This window comes from Haliotis asinina, chromosome 16 (assembly GCF_037392515.1).
Source record: "Haliotis asinina isolate JCU_RB_2024 chromosome 16, JCU_Hal_asi_v2, whole genome shotgun sequence".
Taxonomy (NCBI): Eukaryota; Metazoa; Mollusca; class Gastropoda; order Lepetellida; family Haliotidae; genus Haliotis; species Haliotis asinina.
Window position 1 is genome coordinate 47914269 of NC_090295.1, and position 22860 is coordinate 47937128.

The window sequence follows — 22860 nt, forward strand, 5'->3', positions numbered from 1 at the left end:
TTCCACCCCAATTTTGGCCACTACCCCATCAGTGGCCTCTACCTCATCTATGGCCACTATCCCATCTACGGCTTCCACCCCATCTACAGCTTCCACCCCACCTGCTGGCCACCACATTCCCCCTGTCTCCAATCCGCCTACCACCCCATCTACCAGAAACCCCCTTTGCCCCTCCCATCTACACCCACCACACTCCCACCTGCCCCATTTTGTATAGCATGCCTCCCCTCAACCCCCACCTCTAGCCTCTAAACCAGAATACAATCCATACAAAGGGCTTCCTTTAATCTGAATCCCTGTGACAATTAAGCCAACCAAGGATACCTTCCCTAACCCATGGCATTGTGGGAGATTGACATGGTTAAACCTCTTCACCCCACGCTCACAGAATGCCATGCTGTGGGGGCGCCACAACCAGCAGACGGATAATCTTTTAGCCAAAATAATTTCGTTGGTGAAATCGATCGAAGGAGAACTTGTTTTGGAGACGCCTTGTCAGAGAGGCAGATGAATAAATAGCTGGCTTCTCACAGTTACAAGAAGGTTGTAACAGTTAAAAAGGCAGGGCCTGCTTGGTTCAGGTTGACAAATGTGTCAGCGGGGAGCCAGAAGGGGCAAAATGAATATGGAGACACCAGGGGTGTTTCTGGAGATGAGGCTGACATGAGAGTGCATCTTCAAGACCCACTCTTATGAATCCTATCTGGAATGGTAGGGGGCAAATGTCTAAGATGTACGTTAAGTCTGGCTGAGTGTTTGACGTTGTCAACAATTTCTTTAAGAGTACCAAACAGTCACAAATTGTATGTGGCTTTTGTTGTTATTGTTGATGATGATAATGACGACGACGACAATGATGATGATGATGATGATGATGATGATGATGACTGACAATGATTGCTAATGGTACTTATGAAGAGTTTATTAAGACTAGCTGAAAATTCAATATGAAATCAAAGCCACATTAGACCTAACTCTCTCAGTATTATCATTAATGGCGTTGCTTTGCTTTGGATGATGATGATGATGATGATGATGACAATGATGATGATGACGACGACGATGACGATGATGATGATGATGATGATGACGATGATGATGATGATGATGATGGCAGTGATACGATATATTTTGTTGCTCTCCGTTCTAATGTGTTCCAAGGAACTACGGTTGGATAAGAAATATCCTGCAGAGGCTGTCTACAATGTGCATTTTGTGGAGCTGTGTAATTTAATATTTTTCTTGGTAGAATGGGTCAATAAAGTCTCTCTGCTGCAACTTTCTCTTTGATCTAGTCTGCATGCAACAGGCATTATACAAGTAGGAACAATGGAAATCATATTCTCATCACATATGTGAAAAGAGCTCCAGTATAACAATAACAGATCGATATGGAAATCTGATGAAACTGCTTCCCACCGTCTTTCCTCACATAGCCATATATGAATTGTATCAGGGTTTGTATTTGCTGGTGTTAAACGTATGGTGAATGTGGTTTGTAATAATAATGCTGATGAAGGTGATGATGACATTGATGATGATTTCGAGGTGGTGGTGGTGGTGGTGGTGATGATGATGATGATGATGATGATGATGATGATGATGATGACAGCAAGGATGGTGATGACAGCAATAATAAATGATGTGATATTGATGACAACAATGACAACGATGATGATGATGATAAGTGAGTAAGTGAGTGAGTTTAGTTTTATGCCGCACTCAGCAATATTCCAGCCATATGGCGGCGGTCTGTAAATAATCGAGTCTGGACCAGACAATCCAGTGATCAACAACATGAGCATCGATCTGCGCTGTTGGGAACCGATGACATGTCAACCAAGTCAGCAAGTCTGACCACCCGATCCTGTTAGTCGATGATGATGATGATGATGATGATGATGATGATGATGATGACGAATCATGATGCAATATATAACAATAAATGTGTTGTGAGAAAAAAAACCCTCATCATTGACAATAAGAACCTACCCATTAACTTACCTACAAATGTGCTTCTTGCTATTTTTTTTTGTATGTTAACAGTGTTTAGTCAAGGAATCTGAAATGTTACAGTTATATACTGCAGAACATGAGTTCAATATGAATGCGTTGAATTCATCAGGAAAATGAACATTTTGTTCACGTTATGGCATTGTTTTATAGGCATGTGCACCACATCATTTCACCCATATTATCAAGAGGTGTGAGGCCACTGACCTTTGACCTGATTCATTAGGAAGGGGTGGTACACTGACCTGACATCTTGTAAAAGGTCAACTCCTTTGTGAACAAAATAGATACTAACACATTAATCAAGAATGAAAACAATTACTTTCTTGTAAATGTTTCTGGATGACCTCAATTATTTATGGGGACATTATCTAATTTATGGACTTGGGGATCAAAATCGGCAGAAATGGTCAAATCATTTCCTTCACATTAATTAAGGCCATATGTGGTAGTGAAACATAAGGCTGATCATTGATAAGGTTTATCATGATATTGGTACATTGGTATGTGTCCTTGAACTAGCAGACCATTTTGTTGAATTTCTTGGATGTTGTCTACTTTTCTGTCGCTTTTCAAGCCTTGACCTCCTTTTTTGGAACACATAACTGAAGCGTTGTGTTTGAGATGGTAAAACATCATGTTCATATGTTATTGTCAATTGGACCAGTTTTGTCATACATTACAACATTGAGGTGGTATTGGTAAAAAGGTATTGAGGGGGGTGGGGTAGCTCAGTGGTTAAAGCATATGCTCATCATGCTGACATGGGTACCCTTCCCCATATGGGTACCGTGTGTAAATCCCATTTCTGGTGTGAGCTACTGTGATATTGATAGAATATTGCTAATTGTAAACCAAAAGTCACAGTGTTCTTTTATAGGACTGGTCGGTTCCAAGTGTATTCCTGTGCTTCAAATACTCAATAACACCCGGAAACTGGCCAACACATGATGTTTATCTACTGAAAGTGGTAAAAAACCAAACTCACTCACTCACTTATATATGTTACACTACAGTGACATTTTAGTTCGAACTGTCATAGAATTTGGTATGTGATGTCACTAATGATGTTAGTTTGTTAATAGATCATGTCGGCTGGAAAAAGATAGTTGTATCTGCATTTGTCATTGATGTTTAGTGAAGCTATTCATGAGAGTTACACACACTGAAAGCTGAAACTTTTATGGCTATTACCTGTCCAGTTTGTGATGAAATCAGATATTTGCACAGTTTAACGTATGGTATTCAACATGAAAAGACCACATATGCAGGTGAGCTACATGCATTGGCACAATTTTGACAGTATGTCTACAAAATGTGCGGTCATTTGTAGAATGACCCATGAAGGTCCCAGGGAAGAATAGGCCTTCAGCAACCCATGATTGCCATAAAAGGTGACTAACGGGATCAGATGGTCAGGCTTGCTGACTTGGTAGACACATGTCATCGGTTCCCAATTACGCAGATCGATGCTCATGTTGTTGATCACTAGATTGTCTGGTCCAGACTCAATTATTTACGTATAGCTGGAATATTGCTGAGTGTGGCGTAAAACTAAACTCACTCACTCACTCATTTGTAGAATAAGCTAATGTTGGTTGTTTATTTTCAGATGTGACACGCCCCTTACTCTGAAGAGTTACAGGTAGGTGATCTTCGTACTGTTTCCGTGGATGTTTTTATGTTGTGTTTTGCACTGGCTGACCATTAATGGCTGTTCAAATACAAGTGAAGGTATTTCCTGGTCCATCTTTCCTAGAACAGGCTGTTCTGAGGGAAAGAAAACACGCTCACTTTGTATTGATCTTGTCAAATCTGTGTAGGACATTCAACATGCAGCTTGCTAAGTTTCTAGTAGAACAGTGTTTATTTTTGTTTATGATAATCAAATCAGTCCAATGTTTTATTAAGAAGACTATGTAAAACACAAAAATGTAGAAATTATATCCTTAGGTCATGACAAAATAATGTTGATATTATCGTCCCATGATTTTATAGTTGATGTGTGATGTAACAGGAGATTATACATACTTGATGGCTTTGACATTGGTCCATATCTATGTTTGAATAATTTTTCAATATGATGGCAATAAGAAATCCTTTGTTGTGGCTTAAAATGATGTTTCTTTCTCAAACTTGTTCTCTTCACTCTGTGCATGCAGATATGTTCATTTGTTGCCAAGAGGAATATGTAGTCTGCACAGATTCGGAATTCATTTGTATTACATGTCTTATTGTGGTGGAAAGGATTGTATGGAACATAAATGTAAAAATTTTTATTAACAGGCAGACAGATAAGATATCAGACTGAGTGTAATTTTATGCCACACTCAGTAATATTCCATCTATATGGCAGCAGTCTGTAAATAGAGTCTGGACCAGACAATCAAGTGATCCTGTTAGTTGGATAACCTGTCAGTTGCGTAATATGGCAAGCATGGATTGCTGAAGGCCTATTCTACCTTGAACCTTATCGGATCACTATTAGACTGATTCATTTATGAAATAATAAATGGTTCAAGACATTTTAGAATTTTCTTTGATTTTAATTGCTTGTTGTAACCAGAACTGTATTACAAGTCAAAATCTGAAATTGCATTGTGGATCATCTACCAAACTGTTTTGAAAGACATAAATTCATTAATCCAGATCCAACTGGGATCATAGGAATCCATGTAGAAAGTGCGTGATCAGTTGTAGTGCAGTCACATAAAGTCAGAGTGGCAGGATAGTTGTTCAGATTAAAGGGGGAAGTTGACTACTGGAAAGAAGAAGTCATCATTCTTGGCAAGTGGGGACTTATCCTTGTCTATTCATAGTGCCCAGGTCTGAGATAGGTAATAAATCAGGTGATTTCATGTGTAAAATGGTAAAGGTTTCAGTACTGTGCTGTAAGAATTATTGTAAATTTGATGAATAAATTATGTCCATGTACTTAATTTGATGACTATGAAAGCTTACATGTAAATGCCCCTATGACAGCCAACACATTTCAGGTATGTGTGACCAGAACTTAAGGGTACATTTTATGCCTCCAGATATCGACTTATTTCTTATCAATGTTGATATTAAAATATTCACTGCATTAAGAAGTCGCATGTATATGTGCAGTTTTTCACACTACCAGATATCATATGCCTACAGCATATGATAGTGTTGTCAGTGTGCCCTGAGTGTTATGGGTCTGGTGATGTATAATTTCACATAGACATCTCGGCACCTTGGTGTATAAATCAGCTTAGCCTTTGTGGGATTAAAACAGATGATTTTACAGCTAACTAGGGATTATGCAATGATATGGTATCTTTTCGGGGTTTTTTCTGTGGACAATAGCATCGTAATTGTTGTGTATGTGGTTAAGCAACGGGTATATTAGTATATTGTCTGTTTGCTTTGTAGAGTTAAAGGGGCACTGATGCGGAGCGAATAATGTTTCTCGCCAACGGTCAAATTACGGAACCAAACTGCAAATTGGCTTTGTAGAGTTAATTATAAAAAAACAAACACACACAAAATCACATGCTCATGAAATAGTTTGAATTGTACTGTTGGCTCTGTTTTTAGCAAAGATTTCCTATGTATGAGGAAAGGGTTTTGTGTTTATACATTAGGTTTATGTCAACAATATTCATTACTTCCTGTTTGTTTTGAATTCATTTATGTGTACAAATATGTAGTTTGAAGAGAGTAGATATAGATTTATAGATAATCATAGATAGTCATGTCATGTGTAATAAAATATTCATGCTTCTCAAGGCAATATTTCCGATGGTTTGTGGAAAGAACATACATGGTAATGAAATAATGATAAATTTGTTCAGATGTTGATCTTGGTGCTAATTTAGGCAGATTTTGTGAATACTTACAGCTGTGTTCGTGTTTACAGTACCTCTGTACGTGGCAGGTGTGGGTTTGAATCCCAGATTGGACCCGAATAAGTACTAGAATCTGTACTACACTTAGAAAATGTAATGCCAAACATAACGTGTTACATTTTAACACTTTCTAAATGGCCTTATGTATTCAAAGTAATGCTGTTTGTTTTTGTTAATGACCCATGACCCAAGCAAATAACATGTTTGGGTAGTCAGGCCCACTGATTTGGTTTACACATTTCATTTTATCCCAATCACTTAAATAGATGCTCTTGCTATTGATCACTAGATTGTCCAGTCCAATATTATAGCTCAGCGCCATATACCTGGAATATTGCTGTGGTTTGGCATAAACAACCAACAAACAAAACTGTCTCTTAAGCCATTATTTGATTTCAAATTTTAAGTTTGGATACAATGTATTCTTTTATATGTAAGATATAATTCATATTCCTACTGGTAAGTAGATACATGTATATACAACCTAGGTTGTGTTCTCCATGATGTTGCTAGGATACTACTTAGCAGCAAAGAAATAAATGGTAGGAATAGAACAACAGACTCCTGGCTCAGATGGAAAAAAAGGGTTTTGTCATGAAGCCTAGATGGGTATATTGTTTATAAGGGTTCAGGACAACAAATCATTGTCAGTGAGGTAATGAATGAAAATCTGATAATTAATTCCTTATTGCCTTAACAGTTCCTGAACCCACTTTGTTGGTCTGTGCATTGACATTTTTGTTTTGCCCCATTCCTGCAGCATCAGAATGCGAGAATTATGGAAATACAATAAGCGTTATATACTTGTTATGCAAATACCACTCTGTTTTATGTCCCATAAAGTATTATAAGAAACGTGATATCTGTGGAAACGGACATATCTTCTTGATCGACAGTTCAACAGAAATTCAAACACACTTTCATTGTGCCACTATGATTTTACATATGCAGTTTAATGTCAGGGGAACAATACATGTGTTGGCATCCGATGGAGACACCAGACAAACTGATTGGGAAGAACACTTGTTTACATAAATCCACTGCTTATTTACTGTTGCGATTATTGATTTCAGGCAATAGGTTGACATATGGCAGCAGAAATACTCATAAAACGCTTCTCCTTTATGTGATTCTCAATGTTGTTTGAAGGTCATGGTAGGGGAAGGTGCTTTGTAAGAAAAGTGTTTTCATTTTTACACATCTTGAAGTAGAAATGTCTGACTATATGACAAGGATCATACATTGAAGAAATGCTGATTCTGTAACATTTGTATAGGGTAGTAATGTCATACTTTACTGATGTTTGAACATGTTGACTACATACATATGAACTGAGCCAGCGTCTGTGCTCAGATTTGAAGATCAGCTACAGTGAATATTTTAGTGGCGGCCATATTGGAAAACTCATTTCAGATCATGCTTTGCAGATAATGGGAAAAAATCATAAAATACATTTTCTGAATTCTTTTTCTTTGAATAATTTATACAAGTTTGTAATATGATCACGATAATAAACATTTGCATCATGATAAAGATTGAAGCAAAATATTCATTATTATTGATACCACATATATTAATAATGCGAGCAGTGACATGAGGAATCTAGTTTAGAATCATGTTTCAGCAGGGGTGATGGGTACCCTTGTGGTGAAAGTGTTCACATGTCATGCTGAAGACCTGGGTTTGTTTCCATTCTTGAGTACGTGTGAAGTACATTTCTGTTGTCCCTAAACTTACTCACTCACTCAGGCTTCAGCGACCTGTGCTGGTTGTGAGTTGATGGAATAGATTTAGTTGAAGACATGTCATCGTACACCTCACTCACTCACTCACTCACTCACTCACTCACTCACTCACTCACTCACTCACTCACTCACTCAGAAAATTAATAGAATGTATTTTACAAGCCCACCATTTTAATGTTACGGCATAATGGATGTCACCTCTATTTCTAGGATTGTGATATTTGGTGCTGTACAGGTCATCTAAGCGGCCACACTTATACTCTCTTAAATGGCCAAGGTTAGGCAACTCCAGAAAATCGTTATTGATTTCATAACTTTAAAAATCATTGGACGTTGGTGAGTAATGAATTTGCACTTGCAGTGAAAGAATTGCCTGCTTATTTCACACTTGATAATACCCACACAGGGAATCCAATTTTTTATTTATTAGGATAAGACAGTACTGTCTTTTAGATTTGAGATTGTTCTGAGAAAGAGATGAAAAGAATTTCAACTGAAATGGCAATGTCCTTGTTCGGGGCCCATGTAGATAAATTTGGTCTTTATCCTGGACAGCAAGAGTATCTTTAGAAGATTGGGAAGAATAATGTTTTTGAAGGTAAAAACACCCACAATGTGAAGGCTAGGAGTTGCCTTACCCACCATCCATGAGTGAATGAGCCTTATTTTTACGCGACTTTTTGCAATATTTCAGCAATATGGCAGGGTACACCAGAAATGGGCTTCACACATTGTATCTATGCAGGGAACTGAAAGTGGGTCTTCAGCATGATGCACAACTGCCAAACCATTAGGCTGTCCCACTGACCCAATGTGGAGAGGACGTTGGGGTAGCCTAGTGGTTAAAACGTTTGCTCATCACGCCAAAGACACAGGTTCGATTCCCTACATGGGTATAATGTGTGAAGCCCATTTCTGGTGTCCCCTGCTGTGATATTGCTGGAATATTGCTAAAAGCAGCGTAAAACGAAACTCACTCACTCACTCAATGTGGAGATGGAGTAGTAGTGTTCAAATTGGTGGTCATAGTGGTAGAATGGCATCCAAACCCAGTCGTGATGAGCAAATGCTTTAACCAGAAGGCTAACAATACATGAGAGTCATCTGATAACATAATGTCTCCTGAGTGAAATGTATGTCATTTGTGTGCAAAGGATGTGTTTTGTGTCGGTGCATAATGAAAACATGTACTGTGCAGACAAGTAATCTAGTGTTTCGTCAGATGTGTTCATGTCCGTATACAAGTGTACAACAGAAATATGCAGGAAGAGATCCACTGTAGTTGAGTTGTACTCATTAAGTATGTTTTTGAAGTTCCAACTAAAGTATCTGATTAGTCAAGGCCAGGTCAGAAAGTGATTTGGGCAGTGGGGTAGCCTAGAGGTTAAAACATTTGCTCTTCATGCCAAGGACCTGGGTTTGATTTCTCTTATGGGCACAAAGTGTGAAGCTCATTTCTGGTGTCCCTTGGTGTGATATTGATGGAAGATTACTACAAACATGAAACCAAACATACACACGCTCATCCAGTGATAGACACCATGAACACTTTGAGTCCCCCTTGTTTTGATCCACAGTTCAATTTTAAGTATGTAAATTGTGATATATGTTGTTACCCTGCCTGGCATTCAACCTCAAGAACATCCTGGCATCTGTTTACATGGCAACTATCATGTCTATAGAATATCTGACATTTGAGGACTTAGGAGACGTCTGCTTTTGCAACAGACCATTAATTCTTGCGTATTGGCCAAAGGTTGAAAGGTTTACCATTCCAACTCCAAAGCATGTCCTTCAAGAGAATCAGTTTCATTTTTTGGTGTGTTTTGACAATAATTATCAAGATCTGATGTTCCTGATCACAGCTGGTATAAAAAAGGAATGGTTGTTTTGAGGGATCTGTTACATTCCACTTTCGCTTGTTGTTGAAAGTTGACAATAACTAGTATATCCTTTGTATAGATCAAAAGTGACCTTTGGACCCGAGTTGCTGAAAGATCCAAGTTCCATCAATCAGACACAAACTATATAAGACCAGTGGCAATACTATTGAGGTTTCAGATCTAATTTGAACAGTTATTTCATGATTGAAGTTACGCAACCAGAAACTTTCCTGAAATGATAGATGTGATATCTGTTAATGAAATCTTTATTACATTTCATAATGACTTCCTTTCCTAATTCACTGCTGACTCAAGGCTTTTCAAGACTTAATAGCCTTTGATGGACAGTCAGCCTTTTGAAGTTTTCATACTATGGTGCCAGAATTGGGCTGATTCCCTTGACGGTTGTCTTATGAGCAGTAGGCCTACATAATGGCAGTGTTTTGACTGTCTCCAATTCCATCTTGAAGTGGATTTTAAGTTGGTTATTTTTGTGCACACGTGAACAATAACCATCACATGTGTTTTGGTACGAAGGAGATGCTCTCAGTAGCCAATCAGTCGCTGATTCCATACATCTTCAAAATTGGATTTATTTTTTTGGGAAGACCTTTTCTCCATTTCTGTAATCTGTTCTGTTGAGAAAATTCAACATGGATATTACTTGCATCGAATTGAAATACAAAATAAACAGGGTGGTATATAAGGGCCTCATTAGAGAGAGAACTCACTGAAGGTTTTTGCAAAGATTCTGTTTGGATATGATACCAATATACCAAAACAAAGTTGTAGAATATGTGAACTCTACTATTGTACTCAAATTAAGGAATTTTTTTTAACTGCATGATTGTGAAACAGTTTGATATCACAGTGATATTGAAGATCACTGGATTTCTTCTCACAATATTCAGTTACAACTCTTTTGTATGCAACATACCTTTAGGCAGAGGTGAGAAGGGGGTGGGGTGGCGGAGTGGTTCAAGAGCTCATTTGTCTTGCCAGAGGTCCAAGTTCAATTCCCTACATGGGTACAATACGTCAAGCCTATTTCAGGTGTCCACTGCTGTGATATTGCAGGAATAATGCTAAAAAGATAATAGTGCTCTTTTTTTTAAATATAAGGACTGCTTTAAACAGATGAACAGTATGTGGAAAGAAAGCCTGTTTGAAGAAAGTGGTCAGAATTTTCAGTTTTCATTTGATGTAAGGAGTATCACACATGTAATCTCTTTGGCCCAGTGATAGAAGCCCCAGCTTCCCCATTCCAATCAAGCTTGTGATGATATATACAAGACCAACACCGCAGGCGATTGAATTGCTTGCAATTTCATTGGCTGCATGAATATCAAGAATGGTGATCATGGCCAAATTCTAACCCAATTCCCCGAAGATGAACCTTTGACTGTGATACACATTTCTCACTGTCCACGAGGAACCTAGAGATGTGACATTTTGCTTGATGAATGTGCTCAGAAAACACTGGTGGATCTTAATGAAAGACAGCCTCATTCTATAAGTACATTCTTTAAAGAGTCAGGTCTTCATGTGTGTTGTTAAATCATGGTTTGTTTTTGAGAGTGAGTGAATGGGTTTTATTCTTTAGCAATATTCCAGTGGTGAACACCAGAAATGGGCTTTACACATTGTACCCATATGGGGAATCGAACCCAGGTCCGCAGCTGTCCAAGCAAATGCTTTAACCACTAAGCTACCCCACGTCTCCTGGTAAGCCTGTCTTTGAAGAACTCATTACATTGGTGTATGGGTTTTGTCTGATGATATTGAGCACAGCTTGTACACATGGCCAAACACTTTCTTGTTCAACACAAAGCTGAATAACAACATCATGTCGATGTCAGCGGCCTGTCTGATACTCTAGAGAATAGTTCCCCTATGACTGACAGGGTGTAATCCAATTCTGGTAAATTTTGAAAAATCAATACTTTTGGGTTTACTTATAACAGGATCCTCACATCAACATCTGCCGTATTGTGTTAAGCACCGCAATGGCTGCCATCCTTCCACAGAACTGTTTTCACAAACATTATTCCAACCAGCAGCCGTATATTCATCCCTGGCAATTTCAAAACGAGATGGTTACTGTCAAAGAATGAGCAATAGGCCTGGCGAACCGTTTTTGCCTTGTGTCGCAATTTGGTGGTGGTTATGTCCACTTTGTATGACCATCATAGAATCTGTCAGGGAAGGCCTTGTCATTGTGCTAGCTGTTAGAAAGCTGAATTCTGGTTAATTACATCGAAAAAGCTCATATTTTCTGTCAGAATTTGTGCCAGTTGTTTGAGGCGAAGCAAGACTTGCATGTTCTGAGAGCAAAAAAATCTAGGTTCCAATTTCAATTTCAGTGTATTTGTCCTTGTGACAAGGTCGTTGATTGTTACATTATTATGGCCGAGATGCAATTCAGTTTGGGCTCATCCACATATTCCAGTGGTAGACATTTCTGAAATTCATGAAACCTTTTTCAAGACTGGCCAATAACATGACGCTAACGAATATATTTCGCTTAAACATTTTGGATGTAATGCATTAGGACCTGTGACCTTAAACGCATTCAAGTCACTGGAGGAATTGTGTTGACAGGATTTTTATGGCGAGCTAGAGGAAAATTTACACTTCAGGATTCATAGCTGTTGGATATGTTTATATTTAAATTTAACATGGTATCAGATATGTTCGAGTATTGTGGTATTTGAAGTATGGAGATTATTCAGAGTTCTAACTTAGATTTGTGTCAAGAATAATCAGGGCATGGAAGAAGAGATGGGGGAAGAGACAAGAACTGGCAGATAGTTTCATTTTTCAGTTGGAGATATTGTTGTGGTGTCAGATTGGTGAGCTTTCATGTAAAAGAGCAATTAGACTTAAGGTCATTGAGAAGTGGATATATGTTTCATGACGTTGGTAATGAAGTAATTGTGACAAGTGTCATTTTCCTTTACTTCATTAGTGAGACCTGTGAACATAAGACTCCAGCAGACAACCGTGAAGACAGATGACACATGTACTGTGACATAGAACTCTACCTGAGAATACTGAATGTACCAATCTAGTGACTGGTGAATCAGATTAAAGAGGTTGTCATGTGCCAACTGTGAAGACAGTGAAGAAAACCTTTGACATTTTGAATGCTTTGGCTTAGCACTGAATGTGTATCTGACACAGTGGATAAGAGTCTCTGTGATAACTGTGCATCAGATCTCCCGAATTTGATGTTTCATCCTTCAAAGGCTACTTGAGAAAACTGTGATTAACAGTATGGTAGAATCAACATTCAGTTCAGTGGGCTCATCTTGATATTGTATATAAATCAATGAGAAATAGAAAAAGTTTTCTTTCACTTGCTGAGCTTAATATCAGTGCCAGATATAAACTTAAAAGATCGTGATATAAATATTGATTTCCCTAAGCAAAATGTTATTTCATGTTCATTGATTATTTTAGAAAAAAAGGGAAGTAGATTTGAAATATCTAAATCTTAAAAAGTGATGTCTTTCAGAAAAAACTTACGGACCATTAATTCTTCCTCCTAAACAGAAACATGACTATAGTCATGTGTAGGATCGTGTGAAAATTTATTATACTTCCTTCGATATTCAAACCCTGTAATTATTTTTAGAAAGAAGATAACAGCCTAGAATTAGTCTTTTCAAGAATTCTTTGGTGTGTTATAAATTTTAATCAAATAAACATTCATGCTTTTAGTGAATGTATAGAGTTATCCAAACATCAACATTGGCCAATAATGCACTGTTCAAAAACCACATAAAGTCTATAGATGCTTTTAGTGTATCAAAACTATTCACAACCTGTTTACATTGAAAACCTAATGATTGGAGTGATTAATTATGAATTGTGGGGAGGGCAAGAGGGAGGATCGAGAATTAGTTAGCCGATGCCTTAGCAAGTTTTGACGAAGTAGACTTGTCACTGGAAAGAGAACTCGCATTGTGAATCAGAAGAGAGAAGCTCCTGGTGCCTGTGAAGCAATACGTCGGAATTTGACAGCAGTTGTGAGGAGGGCCACTGCTATCGTTGTTTGGCCGCCCGATTTTGATTTCCAATCGGTTGAGGAATTATTTCCCAGCAGGAGTTGTTACTTAGAACACAACCATCTGACTTGCAGACCCAATTTATTTCACATGTGATTGAACGAAGAAATCAATTTTGGATGCCCCTCTGTAGCGCTCTGTTTATGGAAGTTGTGGGGTATGTTTGTGACCTTGTTCTTGATCAAGGCTTCTTCGTCCCTGATCCTGTGCCGGAATGCGCTTGGTGTTTTGGTACAGGGATGCCGTCTGTTTCCCCTGAATGAAATCATGTGATCGAAGCAACTATGTATCTTCTCGGCTTATGAAGATCAAGATTCATCAATACACTTGAGGGGAGGAGTATGATTACATTTTGAGACTGCATAATCGGAAAAGGGAGAAAATTGTCACAATACATTTTGGTTAGTGGACTGAATTGAGTGACTCATGCCGTGCAAGGAAGGAGTAGATTTCTGACTGAACATTTCCATTTTAATGGGTGTTTTCTTGCACTAAAGTCAGAGGACTTTTGTATAGCATCAAAGATGGAAAGGGTTATTCCAGGATCCCAGAGCTGTCGGAACTTCCGAGACTCTCCGAACGCGGACATTGCATTGTCACAGAAGTATAGAAGATGGAATTCTTGCATCTCATTCAGTGCTCGCAAAAGGCGAGAAAGGTAGGATTTTTGTAAATTGTAATATCAGATATTGTGCATGTCTTGCTGCTGAGCTATGGAATGTGAGAATGCATGTGGAGCTGTAACAGTAAGGGAGTTCTAATTGTGCAGCCTCCCTTGAGAAATGTTGCAAATTGCATTAATTTGGACATTTTTACAAAATGCTTGCAGATATGAGCCAATCGATGGCAACATGCCAGCAGATGAGATTTCAGCTACTTTTTTCCCCAAGTGTATGAATGGAGGAACATGTCAGCCAATGTATCAAGTTGGTGATTTTGTGACCTAGTGTAGTGTGAGCATGTGGAATATAACAGACTCCTCAAGGTGTCTTGGGTCTATTTTCTGACCACATTGCTATTGACCCACAATTTCTTAATTCAAGTCAAGACATTGCCTTCTATTTCAACATTACCTGTCCTTGAAATGAGATACCATGATTCATTCACTCAGAAGCTGATCACAGATGGAATTTCAAATGCTCACTTTCATCATATATTTGAATGAACAGATCACAGTGAAATTGTTCTAAGAAATGATTTCATTTGAAGAATCTCCTACACAGCACAGCACTGAAACAAACTTGGAAAATGGGGAAAAACAAAAATGACTTATTTTACAAATGATTACAGAAATTCGAACCTCATCCTAGCCTGTCATTCACATTTGAATTTGTTGCAGAAATTCTGAACAGCACGCAATTCTAAAAAGAAATTCAATTTGGAACCTCATTAATACAAAACTCAGCCTGGTCCCTGTCTAACAATGCCTTGCCTGAAGGATGTATCATGTATTTAGTTTGTGGAGCCTTGTCTTAGCTCCAGCTCTTGCTCCACTTGGCTCCCTCACCCTCCCTGGCTACACTGTCTTTCGGATCGATCTTCCTGTCAAGTCTAAGTGATTATGTTTTAGGAAAATGCCATTGTGCAAACTAGTTTATTTTGTGGACGTCTCATCTCTTAAGGCCAATTGAATGTCTCAGAACTAGGAAGAGGCTTGTTCCTTGGGATTGCTTGTGATCGTTCATCAGTAGCCTAATTAAACCCTTTAAACCGTCTCATGTTCTCATACAAATTTTGAAAAAATACCATTAACTTTAAAAAAAATTTTTTTTTTATTTGAAACTGACTATTTAAGGATGACAAGGGGAAACTGAAACAAACTCATTTTAACATGTTTGCTATTTTGACCCAGAATTTGATGAAACAATGTTAAATATATAACGGGGTACATTTTTCTAATGAATAATTTTGTGTTGTGCATAAATATATTCCTAATAGTTTCCTCATTCATGGTTTGAATTGTGTCTCGCATTCGTCAGCTTTATGTGAGTAGCCTCATACCAACCAGCCAGTCATGTGGTTGTAAGTTCAAATCATAAACTGATACTTGTGAGTGAGCATATTACATGTTCATTGTGAAGTTCTTGGACTTTGACAGAGAAGATAAATCTTGACTCAATAGTATTGTAGCAGAGAGTCTTCATTGTTAAATTTCACAAGAGGACTTCGTGTGTTAGGAAATCTTAGAGTGGGACATCATGCTACAGTTGTGATACATGCGTTCATGGTGCATGATGTTATGCCATCAAACATGATGTGCATTCTTGGGCTTAGAGTGTTGTAAACAATGATCTATGACCAGATAAATTTCTAGCTTTCTGGATTTTTTAGAAGGTCCAAGCAGCTTCAATCCAAATTAATTTCACTGACATTGTATGATGTGTATCAATTGAACAGTTAACGATTCCCCTAATTACACGGAGAAAATGCCTTGTTTCACACATGGTTGTAATTACGGTGTCTGGGACAAGTCTGGTCTGTCGCTCAGACCCTAGAGAATAGATTGAACAAGGAGTCCAACTCAGGGTCAGGAGGACTGCTTCATCTCTAAGAAATAAAAGAGTTGGTCATGGCTCTTTTGGAATAAGTTTATGGATGTATGTCATATAAAATATAACTTTATTCAGGGATAATATGTCATTGTAGACGAAGACTAAAAAAGGGGGGCCATTAAGAATAATCCATTCACCTCTAACTTGCCTCAAAGATCGTAATTGTTCGATTATTTTGTTTATTTTGTTAATGGCTTAATCAGCAATACTTTAGCTGTTTGATGATGATCTGTCAATAAATGACAGGCCTGTGGTGGAGATCATGCACATCAGTACACATATTTGATAGAAAGACACTCAAAACCACCACTGACCCACTCTCACTCTCTCTCTCACTCACTCACTCACTCATTCACTCACTCACTATGACACTATTTTTTCCATGCTTTTATGCATGTATGTCGCGTCTAAACAAGCCTGATACATGATTTGATTTCTCAAAGTCTGACATTACATTTTTTTGCTACCAGTAATTATTCTTTCATTGCTTGATCTGTATTCCGTTCACAGGTCCTGGTAATCTAATAGGTGGTCAGGCTGCTGCGAGTAGCAGCGAGCTTGATCAGAATTCACGTCTGCATTGCTGGGATAATTCCACATTTGCATGGAAATCGAGCAATTAAAACTTTTGGGGGAAGATCAATGCGAATAGTTGCCTATTCTTTTGAGGTTGTTGGCCCATTGCATTGGTGTCGATTCATGCCAAGATGTTGTGGAGATATCGTAATTGTTCTGGTTTTGGAAGTAAACCAGGGTAATTGGGCCACGAATATATCCCATGATGCCATCCCATGTGTTCAAATTGTCCAATTAGGAAGCTTCTTGAGGTCGGATATAGAATTCATCCTTTGGTCTTCAGGGGTTGAATTGTGTCCCTGTGTTAGCAGTAGCTTAAATGCTCGATAATGTTTGTGCTGACACTCTGGAGCTCATGGTTCTGCTGCATTAATCATTCAGAGGAACCTCAGAAGTCCAAAGAAATATTTCTGTTGACCAAGGAATTCTGATTTGCATGCATGTACAATTTTCATACAGAAACCAATTTAGTATCTCCTCTCAACTTTGCTTGAAACACAAATAGAGTTAAATTCTTCAAATTTGAATTTCTTCTGCTAAACCTTTGAAAATGTCTCTTGCTATAGCTGCTTGGTTGATATGAAATTGGAAATATTTCATTAAAGAGAAATTGATTCCCTTGTGCAAGTAATCTTTCAACAAAATCTCCAGATTTCATTTTGTGACTTCATTTAGTCCAACTGTCGCAATCTGGGCCTATAACCATGCAGGGACAAGCTTGTGGGACAGTGAATATTGATGATCATAGTATTTTGGAAATAAAGAGTATATCCTTTGAACTTGTCTCAGCAAATACATTGATCTTTGCTGGGTCTGCTGCTGTCTTTTTCTTTGGTCTGTAGCTAGCACATATTTCAAATGGTTACTACCACAATTTGATAAAAAGATAATTACTGTGGCAGCTATATGATCTGGCGTCATTAATCATGTGTTAAGACTGTGTGGAATGAATAATTGTGCTATTAAACTTGATTAACACTGTCTGTGTAAGATTATCTTTTGCAGTAATAAAAAGATAAAACATCTCATGTGTTTCTGTTGGAAAATAACCATGAGAGCATCATGTCTCAAGGAGCATGTGACATATCCTGTCTTTCTTGTTAGAAAACAGCTTCCCATACAGGAAAAGGAAAGACCATGTTACTGGTAAGGATGAACATCATCTGGTGCTTGCTGAAAGAGATTGGCCTGGAAAATTATTCTTTCAAAACAGTTAAAAGAGATATTGGGTCTTTTTAGAAGGGTGCAGAAATATTGCAGGTTTCCTTATGTTTGAAAAATAATTGGGGAACTTCATGTTTTAGAAAATATAACAATGGAGCATCATGCTACAGTTGTGACTTGTGATGCATGCATGCCTTCATTTCATTCAATTTCATCATGGCCGTTCATCACAGTTGTATCGATTCAACTGTGAACGTGTGTACAAAGACGTTAAATCATCCTATTATGCAATACATTTACGACCGTCTCAGAAATAGCAACATTCTCTGGAACTTTATCCCAATTTTATCTTTTCATCAAAGTTTACAGGCTAGAAACACCATTGATTGTCTTAAATAGTAATGGCTGATGCCTCACATCAATCTGTAAAAACTTCATTGTTGGATAAATCCAAGATGAAGGAACGGCGTTGGGTGATGCATCACCAGTATTGAATCTTCTTGCAGAACTGTTTCGTGCAGCAAATTTCATTATCATTCAGATGATGTTTAATGAGCCAATAATCCAGTGCTATAAACAATTTTGTTTGCTTCAAATTTTTTTATGTGCGTCTACACTCATATTTTGGAGTAGACAGTTGACGGTTGCATTTATATCTTTTGTAGGACACTGAAACAGTCTGATGAAATATTCAAGGATACAAAGTATATTGATCTTAGCAATGAGTTGCGAATGTTTTTACTTTGCAGAAGTGACTAAAATGTAAATGTAGGCAACTGAGTTGCACTAAAATAGTCATATAACCTTAATCACCTGAGATAATATGAGAATCCACTTTTCTGTGGTATGAGTAGAATTTATGTCATGGTAGAAGCACTAAACCACTTCCTGTTTCAGGCATATGGGAACTGTCTCCTCATGTTGGACAGACCGCCATGTTGTATACTTGCTGTCCATGAAAAGGAATCTTCTGTTATTTTCAAAATAAATTGTCTAATAATTTTCTTAAAATCAGGAGCCCATCAAATGATATGTATTTCCTATGGCAAGAGCTGTGTACAAGCCAAATCACTACAAAAAGAAACTGTGGTATTTTTTGTTAGGTCTACATCTACTTAAGAACCTCATTTTCTGTTGTGTGCTCCTGAAACTAAGCAGTGTCTTGACATAGCAAAAGCTTTGTGTTATATTTGTGTTCCTGAAAGGGACCAAGTGAATAAGTGAATCAATATGGTTTTATACTACTCCTAGCAATTTTCTAGCAATATCACGGCAGAGGGACACCAGAAATGGGACTCAAACATTGTACCCATGGGGGGAATCGAACCTGGGTCTTGCATAACAATTGGTTTCACCATTAGGGTACCTCACCTCTCTTCCTGGAGGAGACCTTATCTAGCATTTGTGTTGATATTGAAACCAAAACTATGATCATTGTGATATTGGAAAAAACTGTTGTTTGTAAGACGGGACTGTTAAAAAAACAAGAAATACCTGCTGCACAAATGTTGTCAAAAGTATCCTAATTGATTTCAAATTATAACTTTAAACCAAGTCTTCATGACTTCTTATTAAAGGCATTTATTAATTTATTTACAGTTGCAAGTGACAGGTGCTGCTGGTAGAACAGCAACATTTTTACAAACGACTGGTGTCATGGTGTTCATGATCCACTCATATAGGTTTCATAGTTTGTCATTAATGAAATTGACAGTCTGTTTTGGGACCTACTAGAGACTGATTATTAAATGGAATTAGTCTGTAATTTTGTATAAATATCAAACCACTAAATAAGACGGTTGTACCATTGATTCTCAAATTCTTAAAAATTGAGTGCCTTTGTTAGAGGAATGGCAGAAGATGCAAACAGATTCTTCATCTCTGGGTAGTACCTGGTAATAAAGCTGCTTGTTTTTCATGGTACGTTTTGACAGGTTTATATCTGGCAGTGTTTGGGTGGTAAGGTGCGGAGAGTGACTGTTCTGACAGAGATTGATGAAGCAGTGTCAACTGTGTATTCTCATCTTTGGGACGGCATTGATTCCAGCCACAGACAGCCATCAACCAGCTGGCTAATGATTTTGATCAATAGTGTAGCTATCTTCAACACAGACACTGTCTTGTGTTTGTATCCGCTGTGTCGGAATTGTTACAAATAAGGTGGCACCATGCTCACCTTGTCAGTGACAGTTGATGTTGTATGTCATTGAATAATGGCTTCAAAATACCCATCATGAGTAATTTGCAGGGCTCAACATGTTCTCACTTTATTTTTGTAATCCAAAACTTTTTTATCCCCAGCATCTAATGCGGGGTGTGTGTGTGTGTTATATTTGTTGCCTCGTCCATCAGTCTGTCCATCCATCCGTTAATCCGTAATCATTATGTTTCCGGAGCATAACTCAGAGACTGTTGAAAAGATTTTTAGACCAAACTTGATAGATATAATAATCTCAACCTATAGTTGTGCCTTTCGCTATGTACAGAGTTTTGGCATTTTTCTTCTTTTTTTGTTTTTCCATGGAACATTTTGGTGTCAGTCTAATGGTGGAGTGGACTTCATTTCCGGAGCAGAACTCAAAAGCCGTTCAATATTTTTTTGCAAAATGTGGTACATATGTGTGTCAGACCAAAGTGGTGCCTTTTGCTATTTACAGGTTTTTGTGATTTATTATTTTCTGGGTTTCCATAGAAGTGTTTCGGAAGTAGTCTCAAAATGGAGGGATGGCCTTCGTTTCCAGAACATAGCTCAAAAAACGTTCAATATTTTTCTGCAAAACTTGGTAGATACGTCAGTCAGAACCTAATGTGATACCTTTTGCTACTCGCAGGTTTTTGTGATTTATTATTTTCTGGGTTTCCATGCAAATGTTTCTGACTTAGTCTCAAAAGTGAGAGGTGTGTTTCGTTTCCAGGAGCAGAACTCATCTTGGCATATATATGAGACAGATCTTGATTTGGATTACAGATATATGGCATTTTTGGTTTTCATGAATTCCATGGAAACAATTCAGACTTGGTCTAAAAGCACAATAAGTAACTGTCAGATAATTTGCCCTTTCAAATATGTGGGGGCCGGGGGGATATGTCATCTTCTGATGACTCTTGTTTAAAAAATGTGAAGTTTGATGTCTTGGCTTGTAAACAACTTGCAAGTTGCGCCTTGTTGTTGACAAGGCCTGTGCTTTGTTGTTGCAGACTTGAGGTTTCTTGTGTCGGTGGCTAAACTTGTGTCAACTTAACTTATCTCCTTAGAATTGCAGGAATTAAGCCTTTTTAAGCACATGGTTACATGCACCAGCTCCGCCTGCAGTAGTCTTTCAGATTCATCTCATTAAATGTCTTCATGATATAATATGATACATCTGATGAATCGGATGTTCGATACAGATTTGGTTAAATGTCTCAGGGGCTGCTGATTTTGTGTTTCGCTTCAGAAGAGTTCAGATTCATGTATCAGAAATTGGCTTTGTGGCTATCATGGTTGCAATAGCTGATCACATAGTCTGTTGAAAACTGTCTTGCAGGTAGTCTACGAGGCAAGATGAAGCCTTGGATTAACTGCATATGTGTTAAAAATTGCCATTAGAGCATAAAGTACTGAAGAAACTGAGCAATTCTGTGTGTAACACTCACTCACTCACTCACTCACTCACTCACTCACTCACTCACTCCCTCACTCCCTATGTACGTTGTAACTAAGTTGGGAACTAGATGGTTGCAATATGTCATTGTACTCAGTTTTTCTATGTTCTCAATCAATCCCATCCCACTGTCTCACTAGTGTTTTAACTGTTGTCTGGTTCCCTTTTCCTTAAATGAGGGATGGTGTGGTGGCCCGGATGTTCAAGTGTTTACTCGTCATGCGGAACACCCAGGTTCGATTAACTACATGAAACAATGTGTGAAACCCATTTCTGGTGTCCCCCACTGTGGAATATTGCTGTAAGCAACATAAAACCTCACTCACACGCTCATTCACTCACTCACTCACTCACTCTACAGCAGCCTGTCCTTGTATGAGTTGCCAAATAGATTTAGTTGAGGACTTCATCGTACCCCTCACTCACTCACTCACTCACTCACTCACTCTTAAATCAGTCTTTGAACACTCAACAAAAATACTCAATACTCAACAATGAATACTCAACAAAAAAGATGGGTAACACATACATAAATCATCTAAGGTAGATGCCTTGGACATTTCTGCATATGTTGGAATTTATTAAATGTCTGAAGGATATTTCATAGATATGTCAGTGTAAGATAGGGACATTAAATTACAAAACAATTAAGATTTGCATTTTAAAAAGAAGATGTTGAGGACACAAATGTATGTTTAGAGAAGAAAGTGATAGAACATGTATTGACCTCTTTAGAGTGTGATAAAAGCGTTGTATAAAACTGTCCAGTTAGCATAAAACTGTGTTAATCAATATCTGCTTAACTTCATCGATATCCAGCTGTCACACAAACCTGTCCACATGTTGAAGATGACGTTCCACCTATGAAAACACAACCTCATTGTTGGTTTTATACTGAATTTATGAGCATGACTCTCAAAACAAAGACAGAAACAGACACCTCATCCATTATCGTAACTTGCGGGCAGCTCTCTTACATTTCGTTACACTGATGCATCTAGAAGGATACCAAGATGGGATGTTAATTGTGGCTACCACGTGATATGTTTCACAAATACTGGAGAAAATTCACTTCAAGGTAATCACAGTAGCTAGGACAGAAATTGCACAACTTTAAATTTGTCCTGTTGTGATAAAGATATATTTAATGCATGTTTAGTAATTGATATGATTGGTCCTTTCCCTACATCACCGCATTCCTTGTGAATATCCGAGTTCTGATTTGTTTATATTTTGCTCTAGTTTTGAGACATGTCCTAATGTCATTGAAGCATCTTTTTGGACAGTATTTTTATTTTCAGAAGCGATTTGTAGTATAATTGTGAGGAAAATATCTGT

General features: G+C 37.9%; 1 protein-coding gene across 4 annotated transcripts in view; it reads left to right on the forward strand.

Annotated features, from left to right (window-relative positions):
- LOC137268927 (rap1 GTPase-activating protein 1-like) overlaps positions 1 to 22860 on the forward strand; it is a 299889-nt gene that overhangs the window by 183219 nt on the left and 93810 nt on the right. For 3 of the 4 annotated variants that reach the window (XM_067803536.1, XM_067803537.1, XM_067803538.1), the window contains one exon: positions 3626 to 3658. In XM_067803536.1, coding sequence (XP_067659637.1) covers positions 3626 to 3658 — 33 coding nt within the window. Of the gene's footprint in view, positions 1 to 3625; positions 3659 to 14197; positions 14245 to 22860 lie in introns of those variants that run through there. The other variant, XM_067803542.1, reaches the window with a different exon arrangement.